This window comes from Cucurbita maxima, unplaced genomic scaffold (assembly GCF_002738345.1).
Source record: "Cucurbita maxima cultivar Rimu unplaced genomic scaffold, Cmax_1.0 Cma_Scf00006, whole genome shotgun sequence".
Lineage (NCBI taxonomy): Eukaryota > Viridiplantae > Streptophyta > Magnoliopsida > Cucurbitales > Cucurbitaceae > Cucurbita > Cucurbita maxima.
Window position 1 is genome coordinate 2,900,147 of NW_019272022.1, and position 12,904 is coordinate 2,913,050.

Sequence of the window (12,904 nt, forward strand, 5' to 3'; positions counted from 1 at the left end):
TAAAGATAGAAAGTGTATTTGTCGGACCTATAAACTCTTACTCAAAGATATACTGTTAAAGATATTTAGTAATAAATTATAGTTTACATATATATTATATTTGATATTTTATTATAAAGCAAATATCTAATATTTGCCCTATTATCCTACGTATCTTTCCATTAATTGTTATTTTCATTTATAACTATTTCCATATCCTTGTAATTTATTTGATTATAAATAAGATAACTTTCACACCATTTAGGTGTGGTGGATTAATCAAACATTCACATATACAATTGACGTGGGTTGAAATTGAGAGTCCTCGATGACTTTGACACTTGAGGATTCTATTGACATGACTAAGTTAAGATAAAGACATAACTTTGATACCACTTCCAGAGACAAGAGACCCTTGCAATTGTATGAAATTGTCCACTTTGAGTATAAGCGCTTACATGTTTTTTTCTTTTGATTTTTCCAGAAGGCGTAAGATGAGTGGAGATAGTGTTTCTTACTTGTGTATTCATGATCTTTCTTCTTAATTAGCTAGCGTGAAATTCCAACCATCTTCAAAACATGGTACAAAACATCCTTAAACGTTTGACTTTTGTAATGTTTTTTTAAATATTTGAAGAAACCAAAGTTGTGTGTGTAAATACAAATTTGCATTGCTTATATTAATCCATAATGAGATCATGACATGTGGGTTTACTAAGTAATGGGTCAAAACGTTACCAAAATTTTTCTTTAAATTTTTTTAATACAAGTTGATTTTCCATTTGTCATTAATAACAAGTCAACTGTCAGTATCTTTCGTAAACTTATATATGTATTTAATTTGATAGTGTTGTTGTTTTGTTGTGTTATTAAGTGAAGCACAAATATTTAGGACAGCTGAAGACTGACCATGTTCATGTCTGGAACACTCTTTGCTTTCTTCTTCTTCTTCTTCTTCTTCATTGTTGGGATTCAATCTCAGTCCACCAGATTGCCTGCTGATGAAGGTACTCACACTTTCTTCTTCTTTTAGATTGGCAACGCAACGTAAGATCGACCTTAACTAGTTAGACGTATACGAGTTGATGGAACATGGAACAAATGTGAATCTTACGTTGAGTTTACCTCCTTCGGAGTCCAGCGTTCTCGCTGACACTCGTTTCCTTCTCCAATCGATGTGGGAACCCCCAATTCGCTCCCTTTCGAGACCCAACGTCCTGGCTGACACACTTCCTCGTATCTAGCCCCCTCAAGTTCTTATTCCCAACCGATGTGGGACCTCACAATCCACCCCCCTTCGAGTCTCAGTGCCTTCATTGACAATCGTTCCCTTCTCCAATCGATGTGAGACTCCTCAATCCACTCCCTTTCGAAGCCCAACCTCCTTGTTGACACACCGTCTCGTGTCCACTCCCTTCGAGGCTTAGCCTCCTTGCTGGCACATTGCCCAATGTCTCGATTTGATACCATTTGTAATGGTCTAAGCCTATCGCTAGCCGATATTGTATTTTTTAGACTCTTTCACTTTTGAGTTTTCCTTCAAAGTTTTAAAACACGTCTGCTTGAGAACACACCCTTATAAAAAAAATGTTTCGTTTTCCTCTGTAACCGACGTGAGACCTCGCAATTTCAGTTTAATAGTTTTCATCTCGTGAATTCAAGTATTGATATCTGCACTAAGAGCACGAAAATTTCTTAAGGTGGAAAGCAAGAGATTCATGAAAATCACTATAACTTCACCTTGTTTGTTCTTCAGTTCTGGGTATAATTTGGTTTCTTCTTCGGAGACGAAAAAACTCTGACTCGGTCCATGAAAGCAGTAATCATTTGGTTTGAGCTGAAATTATATAATGAAATGAACATTGAATTACATGCATATATGTTTCAGTGGAAGGTTTAAAGGAAATAGGAAAGATTCTGGGAAAAAGAGACTGGAATTTCAGTGCAGATCCTTGCAATGGCGACCATGGATGGATTTCTCAGCCCAACCAAATCCCCAACAATGTTTCTGGTTTTCAAAACAATCTTACCTGTGATTGCGCCTTTCTCAATGCCACGATCTGCCATGTCATCAGCATGTAACTTTTCTCTCTCCTCTTCCACCTATAAAACTGTTCTTACCAATCGAAATCCAAATTTTGTGAAATCTATTATTTGAGATGCAGAGCTCTCAAATCGCAGAGCCTTCAAGGCACTCTCCCGCCCAATCTTGTTCGCTTGCCCTTTCTGCAGCAAATGTAAGTTGTTAATACCTCAAATACTCAAAAACAGATATCCATTTGCTCGATTAACTAATAATATCAGCTTCTTTTCCGATCATTTTTTCGTTTAGTGATCTCAGTCGGAACTATCTCAGCGGTCGAATTCCATCAGAATGGGGCTCTATGAATCTCGTCAACATGTAATTTCTCCGCCCCTTTCTCGATTTGAGAAAATCTAGGGTTCATTTTGGTTGTTGTTGATTATGCAGTTCCCTGCTTGGAAATCGGTTGACGGGTTCGATTCCAGAGGAGATTGGAAACATCACTACGCTAGAAAATTTGTGAGTTCTGATTACCCATTTTAGTTTTTGGATGACATTGCCAAGAACAAATGATTGGTTTGTGTAGGGTCCTGGAAATCAATCAGCTATCAGGAAGCATTCCTCAAGCGCTTGGAAACTTGCCCCAGTTACAGAGATTGTAAGAACTTTGTTTTTTTTTCTTCTTTGAATACAAATTTGGTCGATGAATTTTGATAGTTGTGTTTGTGTAAATCTCTAAACTCAGTATCACTTACATCAGCTTTGAAGTATGATTCTATGTAATTGATTCCGTTCATACTTTTAGCTAAACAATGGCTTGACATGTTTATTTGGATCAGTATGAACTGATACAGTATGATTGTAATAGAAAAATGGTAAAACAAAAGTGGAGAACTGTAACGGCCAGGGCCACCGCTAGCAGATATTATCCTCTTTGGATTTTCTCTTTCGGGCTTCCACTCAAGGCTTTAAAATGCTTCTGCTAGGGAAAGGTTTTTACAAGGGGTGTTTCGTTCTCCTCCCCAATCAATGTGAGATATCACAATCCACCCCCCATTCAGGGCCTAGTGTCCTTGCAGGTATTCATTCCTTTCTCCAACCAAATGTGGGACTTCCACCAAATCCACTCCCTTCAAGACCCAACGTCCTTACTGGCACACCGTCTCGTGTCTACCCCCCTTCAGGGAACAACCTCCTCGTTGGCACATCGCCCGATGTTTGGCTTTGATACCATTTGTAACGGCCCAAGACCACCGCTAGCAGATATTGTCCTCTCTGGGTTTTTCCTTTCGGGCTTCCCCTCAAAGTTTTAAAATGCATTTGGTAGGGAAAAGTTTCCACACCCTTATAGAGGGTGTTTCGTTCTCCTCTCCAACCAATGTGGGATATCACAAGAATTGGAGATAATAGAGGGACACTACTTATAAAAGTGAGTTGATACATTGTTTTAAAAAGTGAAAATGCTAAATAAAGATCAAATTTAGCATTTAGCATTTTCTTTTTCGTTTTTTTCGTTTTTTTTTCTTGTCTCGTTGTTATGGAGAGAGCCTATGAGATACCACATCGGTTGGAGAGGGGAATGAAACATTTCTTATAAGGGTGTGGAAACCTCTCTCTAAAAGACGCATTTTAAACTGTAAGGCTGACGGTGATACATATTGGGTCCTCTGTTTGTTTGAGTGTAAACTCGCGATAGACTTGGCCTGTTTAATTATCAGTCATGATCTTTAGACTGGCTACTTGATTAGATTATGTGCATTCATATCATAACCTTGTTGCCTTGTAGACATCTTACCTCGAACAACTTCTCTGGGAAGTTGCCAATGTCACTGGGAAAGCTGACCACATTGAAGGAATTGTAAGTCTTATAATTTCTTCCTAACTGGTAACTCCTCCATGTGTTTCCTAAGCTGCCTTCTTTTTCAAATGATAAATGAACACTTGAGCCTTTTCGTTTGTCAATGCAGTCGAATCGGTGACAATAACTTCTCGGGCCCAATACCGAACTTCATACGTAATTGGACAAATCTTACTGAACTGTGAGATATCAGTTTACTCTTCGAACTCTCTATTCATTAAGGAATTATCTCTCAAAAACATAGTTTTTCTGTGACAGATCCATTCAGGCAAGTGGATTAAGTGGGCCTATTCCTTCGGACATTGGACTATTGACAAAGTTATCTGACTTGTTAGTGTTCCTTTTTGAGTTCTTAGCTACTTTCTTTTTCCCTCATAGACGACATGTTTTATATCGTTTGAGTTTGAATTTCTAAATGCAGGAGAATCAGTGACTTGAGTGGAGCTTCATCACCCTTTCCACGTCTTCGTAATTTGGAAGACATCACAATTCTGTAAGTTACTTCAAAACATGGGGGATGGCCAAGCTCTTTCCCCACCCAATTAATTTTCTTTTTGGTTGTCTACAGGATATTCAGAAGTTGCAATATCACTGGAAGGCTGCCCAATTTTCTGGATAGGATGCCATCCTTAAAAATCTTGTATGTAATCAGTATACATTTGCCTCCATACTAACTAGAATAGTTGCAGCCTTAAGTACTTTGGAATCTTTACCAAAGCTTTGTACACTATCAAGATTCCTTTATCTTAATTAAGGGAAATTCGGGTCTTAATTTCTTGTAAGTATTCGTATAACCGCTATATTGTTCTTATTCTTTTGTGTTTAATTCTTCACACAGAGACCTCAGCTTCAACAAACTAAGTGGACGAATTCCGACCAGATTTAATGCTCTTAAAGGGTTGGATAACATGTAAGAACTTTTGTCCAGAATTGAAAGTTTTATATATTGAGACTGCTCATGGATTAAGGAAACTAAACCATCTTACAATGGCCGAAATGCATCAGCAACTATACTTCATTTTCTATTTTTTTTAGGAAGATACCTATCTGCAACTATACTTTATATTTGTAATTACGTTTTCATATTCACTATTTAGATTTTTAACTGGAAATATGCTGAATGGATCAGTGCCTGATTGGATGCTGAAAGGAAACGGCATGTAAGTATCTTTTCCAATATCTAGTAAATTTGCAGCTTGTTTCATGGATTAGACATTTATATCTTCTTTCCATTGTTTCATTGGGTCCTTTGAGAGTTCATTGCCTATCTATTCATAACTTCTTGTTGCTAGTAGTTTTTATCTTCTTGACTACCATTTCCCAATTTTTAAGCATTGAAGAGAGAAAATTAATATGAAGTATTCGTGTAACAACCCAAGCCCACCGCTAGAAGATATTGTCCTCTTTGGGCTTTTCCTTTCGGGTTTCTCCTCAAGGTTTTTAAAACGCCTGCTATGGAGAGGTTTTCACACCCTTATAAAGAATGTTTCATTCCCTTTTCCAACCGATATGAGATCTCACAATCCATCCCCTTCGGGACCCAGCGTTCTCGTTGGCTCATCGCTCACTGTCCGCCTCCCTTCATGGCTCACTGTTCTCGTTGGCACATCGTCCGGTGTCTAACTCTGATACCATTTGTAACAGCCCAAGCCCACTGCTAACAGATATTGTCCTCTTTGGGCTTTCCCTCAAGGTTTTTAAAACGCGTCTGCTAGGGAGAGGTTTCCACATCCTTATAAAGAATGTTTTGTTCCCTCTCTAACCAATGTTTGATCTCACAATTTTGTAGGTTGTATCAATAGTCAACGGAAACAAACATGATACTCTTTGTAATAACAATCTGCTCTAGGGAGTATCTGTGGCTTAATTAAGTTATACTTGCCTTCGTCAATACTTCGAACTGTGATAGAAACTGGTTTCTTGGTTGTAAACTCTGTTTGTTTGAGTGTATTCTATAAAAATTGTTTCCAGAAACCAATTCAAAATTGTTCATTTTTTTTTTCCTTTAAGGTGTCACATCTTTTTCTTTCTTTACAGCGATCTTTCCTATAATAATTTTACAGTCAAGGTGGCTGGGGAAAGCTGTCGGTCTCAAAAAGTGTAAGACTTTTCCTACCCTCTGAATATCTTCTTTTGAAGAACACTATCTAATCTAATCTCTCTCCCCACCTCCTCTCCCCTGCAGGAACCTCTTTGCCAGCTCAACACAAGACAGTGATTAGTAAGTTTTTAACCTTTGGTATATGCCTTGAATTAGTTTGTACTTACTTGTGCTAATCAGATTTTCTCATAACGTGATTCTAACTAGTGAGCTTTCTGTTGCTTTATCAGTGGAATTCTTTCATGTTTAGCAGGCTCGTCCTGTTCGAGAAGTGAGTTGAACCTTTAAATGGAGACAGGCTTAAATTTATACTCTTGCTGTACCATTTGTAGTAAGTGACATTTTTCTATTCTCACAGCTTGGTACTCTCTTCATATAAACTGTGGTGGGAAGGAACAAACCATAAATGGTACAGTTTTTAAAGGAGACCGAAATACAGGCAGCTCTATGTTCTTTGTAACTGGAACAAATTGGGCAATCAGTAACACTGGCAGTTTTTTGGATGATGGTGAAACTCGAGATGAATACAGTGCAACTAATTCTTCTACTCTTTCTATGACAAATCCTGAACTGTACATGACTGCACGCATTTCTCCATTATCTGTTACTTACTATGGGTTTTGTATGGGAAATGGAAACTACACAGTAAGCCTCCATTTTGCAGAGATAATGTTTACTGATGACAAGACATTCAGTAGTCTTGGCAGACGCTTATTTGACGTTTATATTCAGGTACGAAGAACTCCAAGGTTTCACTCATCAAAAAAGTTTCTGATTGTTGTAAAATCAAAATTATTTAAGTATTTTGATCATGAAAGCTCCACTTCTGAAGATTGTCTCAGGTTTGCCAACAGTTTTTCATGAGTACTAGCATGACAACTTAATAAACTTCTGAACTGCAGAAAGAACTGGTCCTAGAGGATTTCAATATAGTGGATGAAGCAGGTGGCGTTGGTAAAGCAGTCGTAAAAAAAATCCCAGTTACCGTGACAAATGGTACGGTGGAGATCCGCTTCTATTGGGCCGGGAAGGGGACAAATGCTATACCTGTGAGGGGAGTTTATGGCCCTCTTATATCAGCTATATCAGTAGATCCTGGTGGGTTGATCTTCAAGTCCATTTCTTCCTTTTAACTTGTGCTTATTTAACTGAGTGCTCTCCCATGTTGTCTATCATCCCCTATTCATGTAGACTTTGAGGCTCCATCCGAAGGTGGAGAAACTGGAAATTCTGGCATATCTGTAGGTGCAGTGGTAGGAATTGCAGCTGCTTCAGTGTTTGTTATATTATTGGTTCTCGGAATCCTGTGGTGGCGTGTATGTCTACAACGAGAAAAGACACTCGAACAAGGTAATCCTAAGATAAATATATCTTCTTATATTTGCTACGTTTCTTGTCCTTCAACACTTGGCAACATTTGCAAGCTTTTGAATGTTAATCATATCAAAATCATTGTTCAGACCTTAAGAAACCTCGGTAACTTGAATGTACGGTGCAAGCAAGGACCAGTTAGTATAGTGTAGACTGTAGAGGGAGTTTGTGATGAATGATGCCATTTGGCAGTGGTTGAGGGACTAAGATAGAATGTTTAGAAGTTTAAGCATTAAAATGGAATAAACGTTAAAGTTCATGGTTTAACCTATGAATTAAACACGTTTACTAAATGTCTCAGCCTCCTCCTCAGCTCGTGCTTGTTTTTTGCAGAGTTACGAGGTTTGGATTTGCAAACTTGTTCTTTTACATTAAGGCAAATAAAAGCCGCCACAAACAATTTTGATGCTGCCAATAAGCTTGGAGAAGGTGGTTTCGGTTCTGTCTATAAGGTAGATACCATTTGAATTGGTAACTTCAGCTTCTTCTTTGTAAATATAGTAGGTATGGTATGTGATTCTTCAATTGGAAATGCAGGGTGTTCTTACGGATGGCACGGCAATTGCAGTAAAACAACTGTCTTCAAAATCAAAGCAAGGAAATCGCGAGTTCGTGAATGAGATCGGCATGATATCTGCTTTGCAACACCCACATCTAGTCAATCTTTATGGATGTTGTATTGAAGGAAATCAGCTCTTGTTAGTATATGAATACATGGAAAACAATAGCCTTGCTCATGCCTTGTTTGGTAAGTATTTGTGCCATATGATTAACTATTGTCTATTTTTATTGAATTTACCAATTTGGTTGGGTATTAGAGACTTGATTAATGGGAAATGTTTGAAGGTCAAGAAGGAAGTGAACTAGAATTGGATTGGCCAACTAGGCACAAGATCTGTGTTGGTATAGCAAGAGGTTTGGCTTATCTTCATGAAGAGTCCAGACTAAAGATTGTTCACAGAGATATCAAAGCTACTAATGTTCTGTTAGACAAAGAGCTAACCCCCAAGATATCAGACTTCGGCTTGGCCAAGCTCGATGAAGAAGAGAAGTCCCATATAAGTACTCGAATCGCTGGAACTTTGTGAGTACTTGTGATTAAGTTATATTCGTTTTAGTTTTCCTTTCTTCTTTTCGTTTTTATTTGTGTCTAGGGACAGGCAAGCATGAAGATAGAATCGCGTCAAATTCTTGAGAAATTTTGAAATGAAGAATATTTACTCATAATGTGGTGATTTTGTAGTGGATACATGGCACCGGAATATGCCATGCGAGGACACTTGACTGATAAAGCAGATGTTTATAGCTTTGGTGTTGTGTCTTTAGAAATAGTTAGCGGAAGGAGCAACACGACTTTGTGGGCAAATAGCGACGGCTCATATCTTCTAGATTCGGTAATCTAATTTCTCGACAGTTTATGATGTTCGGTTTCTTTTTGTCGTGTTCGTTAGGAAGAATAGGTAGGATGAACCCCCATTTCTAGAACGGTTTTACCCGATGTAGAAGGCAACACCTTGGTTTCCAAGGGAATTTAACTCACCTCTCATTTGATCCTCGTTCATTCGTTTGATTTTAGACGCACAAAACCTTACATTTGTTCTTATAACAGCCCAAGTCCGAAATTGTCCTCTTTGGGCTTTCCCTTTCGGGTTTCCCCTCAAAGTTTTTAAAATGCATATGCTGGGGAGAGGTTTCCACACCCTTATAAAGAATGTTTCATTTTCCTCCCCAACCGATGTGGGATCTTACAATGGTGTGCCAGCAAGGACGTTGGGCCCCGAAGAGGAGTGGATTGGGGGGACTCACATTGATTGGAGTAGGGAATGAGTGCCAGCGAGGACGCTGGGTTCCAAAGGGGGGTGGATTGTGAGATCCCACATTGGTTGGGGAGGAGAACGAAACATTCTTTATAAGAGTGTAAAAACCTCCCCCTAACAGATCGCGTTTTAAAAACCTTGAGGGGAAGCCCGAAAGGAAAAGTCCAAAGAAGACCATATCTACTAGCGGTGGGCTTGGGCTTGGGCTAGGGCTATTAGAGTTCTACTTCTAACCCTTCATCTTGTTTTCATAATTAGAACTCATTATATCATGTTACAATCCCAAAATTGTGGCAAAACCATACAACTTAGCTGTTTTTCATCTACTATTTCTAGGCACTGAAGTTGAAAGAGAAAAACAGTTTAATGGAGCTAGTTGATCCAAGGTTAGGCTCCAACTTCAACAAGGGAGAGGCATTGAGATTGATCAAAATTGCTCTCCATTGCACTAATGTCTCTCCTGCAGCAAGACCTAACATGTCATCAGTAGTGAGCATGCTGGAAGGCAAGCAGGATATTGAGGACATAGTGTTGGATTCTAGTGTCCCTAAAGGATCAATAAACACAGCATGGACTCGTTTATTGGAGGACGCCGAGCAATCAAAGTATGGTTTGTTTGGCGATGTCTCGGCAACAGGTTCTTCAACATCTGCGGTCGATCTCTATCCGATTAACGTATCTCAGTACTTGAATATTAGAGAAACTAGACCATGAATTGCATGATTTCTCTTGATTGATTTTGTATACGTCCAGCCTTTGTAATTGCAATGCGTGTCAATTGCCCAGAAAAGTGCAGCTTTTCATCTCTACCAAATGTCAACTGACTTCTTTGTATATTATCATAGAATAGAACAGGAAAGCAATGGCTTATTTTACTGCTTGTTCTGTAGCAATAGTTTCTTGAACTTTGATGACTGAAATGAAGTGAAACTTAAAGTGCGGTGTGAGATCTTACATCGATTGTAGAGGAGAACAAAAACATTCATAAGGGTATGAGAATCTCTCTCTAATGGACGTGTTTTGAAACTTTGAGAGAAAGTCAAAACTCTCTAGATGGAGAAATCAATCGATCAAAATTATCATAATCACAACCTTCAACCAGACAAGATTTAAAGATTTCCACTTGTGAATAAATAACTCTCAAATGCCACTCAGGCCAAGCATCATGATATCAGAGAGAAGACTAGAACTTGGAATGAAATTACAACTCAAATACTAACGTCAAATTGGGCTGAAGCATGAAAACTCTAACTCAGAGTCTATGAACATTGGAATCCAAGAGCAAGAAAGCTTTGCTTCTTTGTAGTTCATACTATCTTTCCTTGTTTATCCTTTTGTCCCTAATTGGCAGATCAACTGGCTTTTGTGCCTCATGTGGATGGTCTGGTCCTTTGTAAACCTTCAAGTGGTTAAAAAGTGCTCTTCCAAGCTGCAAATAATTGCCATGGTTTGAAACAGCCAATAAAATCTCAGGAACGTCAATGGAGGCAAGAAACGGGGGAAACTCATAAACACCACAATAAGATGTTGTCTACAGGAAACTGCTAGTTTGTCTCCAACGAATTTTTCAAAGGATGAAGCGGGACTGTTTAATATCTTTTATAAAAGACATTCAAAAGGAAAACATGTGCAGATGCTACCCAGATGTGCGGAACTAACCAATAGTCTACAGCAACCAAACCAACAAAAGCTATCTTAACCAACCTACTAAAGCCACACCAAGATTGATCTAGAAAATATACTTTGTGCATAATCTTCTGACACGATTTTCCTATACGAAGTGTGGCTCAAGCAATCACTCTACACCAACAGATATAGTGTAATAGCCCAAGCCCACCGTTAGCGGATACTGTCCTTTCTGGGCTTTCCCCTCAAAGTTTTTTAAACGCATCTACTATGAAAAATGTATAGTCTTACTCCGACCAATACCTCGTACCATCTCGTGACGGGCTTTGATACCATTTGTAACCGCTCAAGCCCACTGCTAGCAGATATTGTCCTCTTTAGGCTAAAACGTGTCTGCTAAGGAGAGGTTTCCACACCCTTATAAAGAATGTTTCGTTCCCCTTTCCAATTGATGTGGGATCTCACATACAGTTTGTTGAATAGTCGGCGTGTACATAATACATATAGCACTTAAGTAGTAGGAATCACTTACCCTCCCCTTCGGAAGCATACCGCGAACAGCATGCTCAATAATTCTTTCAGGAATTCTCTGCTGTAGCTGGTCAAAAGTTTCTACTGTCATGCCACCCGGCCGCCCCGAATGCCTCCTGTACAGTTTTTGTGTCCTCTTTCTACCAGACACGGCAACTTTTTCTGCATTTACCTAGGTAGGATCAAGAGAATAGATACGAATTCAAGCAACCATTTGAAAACAAATAGCAAGAAAGTTCAAGGTGAGTAGACAAAAGCATATGCATAGCTCACAATCATTGTTGTAAAGATTGCAGCCACAATAGAACATTATGTACAAGTACAACCACATACCACAATCACAAAAGCCCCCATATCCACACTAGGAGTGTAGGTTGGTAAATCTTTCCCTCGGATATGATTGGCAATGGTTGAAGCTAATCTTCCCAAAATCTTATCAGTAGCATCAACCACATACCAAGGTTTTTCAGTGTTCACATGATCAACAGCCTTCGGGTACCATGTATTATTCCATATATCCTGCACGGAAAAGAATAACGACTGCTAAATATCCAATTTGAAAAGGGAAAATAAACAAACAGCAGACAAAATCAGGAAATAGTTCTTCGAAGTTCATAGAACGGACATCAAATTGCCCTAACAAGCAAAAAAAAAAAGGTTCGTATGGATAACTTCAGTACATCAATGGAAGGCTACATTGCAATGTAGAGATGCCAAAAGTTAGATCTAATTGAATGAAGTAGCCAAAGCCCCCATCCTCCGAAATAAACAACAAAAACAAAAAAGCAACAAAAAGAACACGATTGATAACCATTATAGCGTGATATGCGAAGAATGCGTTCAATTAGTCTCAAATCCATAAGATCATTTCCAAGCAAACAAACGAACATATCGAGAGAATTACAGACGTACAGGGCCGTCAATCTCGTCGCCCTCGAACATCCACCGCTGCTCCAAAGGGACACGATCCAGCTCCTGAGCTCGCACTTGAAAGACAGAACTCTTCGGCTTGGAGGTTAGAGTAATCGTAGTCTGAGTTTGAAGAAAAGAAGATTTTGATTGAGGGAGAGGAAATCCAGCAACGAGTGACTTTCTAGGAATGGCTCTGTTACTTGCGTTCGCATTGTTAGGAGTGGAATGTAAAGAAAAAGTGGCTGTAGATGAGGAAGCACAGAGCATCGCCATTGTAGCTCTGTTGCTCTTTCAGTTGGGGAATTTCCGCTGTCGAGTGTGGATAAGACTCTGCCTTTTGTGAATGCAAGTGGCGCCTTGCTTTGGTTTTTGGTAAGAGTAAATCACCAATAATGTAATTCGAATCTTACTTAGAGTTTTTAAATATATTTATATTGAAATGTCTCGGTCTTTAACGTTGTTATATCAAATTTTTAAAAGTGGCAATAATTTGCAATATCAAACGTGTTTACTAAGGTTTTTAAATTCAATTGGCTAAGGTTACCTATTATCTTTCTTTTGAACCATTTGCTATGGATGCATATTTCATGGAATGTGACAACTGTATCTACCATACTCAAACCTCGTCATATTTGTTATTTGTACTCATCTACTCGTAGTCGTAGTTTACGTGGTTGGGTTGGGTT

At 38.8% G+C, this 12,904-nt stretch overlaps 2 protein-coding genes across 2 annotated transcripts; one reads left to right on the forward strand and one right to left on the reverse strand.

Moving 5' to 3' along the window:
* Window positions 1–862: 862 nt before the first annotated feature.
* On the forward strand, window positions 863–10,087 carry LOC111480457 (probable leucine-rich repeat receptor-like serine/threonine-protein kinase At3g14840). The gene is made up of 24 exons (XM_023125506.1): window positions 863–986; window positions 1,868–2,057; window positions 2,145–2,216; window positions 2,312–2,380; window positions 2,450–2,521; window positions 2,589–2,660; window positions 3,789–3,860; window positions 3,970–4,041; window positions 4,119–4,190; window positions 4,282–4,353; window positions 4,429–4,500; window positions 4,699–4,770; window positions 4,958–5,020; window positions 5,898–5,960; window positions 6,046–6,081; window positions 6,192–6,232; window positions 6,320–6,693; window positions 6,864–7,059; window positions 7,153–7,311; window positions 7,666–7,784; window positions 7,870–8,080; window positions 8,179–8,416; window positions 8,576–8,726; window positions 9,486–10,087. The coding sequence occupies exons 1-24, from the start codon at window positions 890–892 to the stop codon at window positions 9,861–9,863; spliced, it is 3,033 nt and encodes a 1,010-aa protein (XP_022981274.1). The 5' UTR covers window positions 863–889; the 3' UTR covers window positions 9,864–10,087.
* Window positions 10,088–10,231: 144 nt separating this feature from the next.
* Window positions 10,232–12,572, reverse strand: LOC111480461 (50S ribosomal protein L13, chloroplastic-like). Its single transcript, XM_023125513.1, has 4 exons — window positions 12,219–12,572; window positions 11,640–11,825; window positions 11,308–11,478; window positions 10,232–10,578 (listed from the first exon to the last, which is right to left on the reverse strand). Exons 1-4 carry the CDS (start codon window positions 12,489–12,491, stop codon window positions 10,462–10,464), a joined length of 747 nt encoding a protein of 248 aa, XP_022981281.1. The 5' UTR covers window positions 12,492–12,572; the 3' UTR covers window positions 10,232–10,461.
* Between the last annotated feature and the right edge of the window lie 332 nt (window positions 12,573–12,904).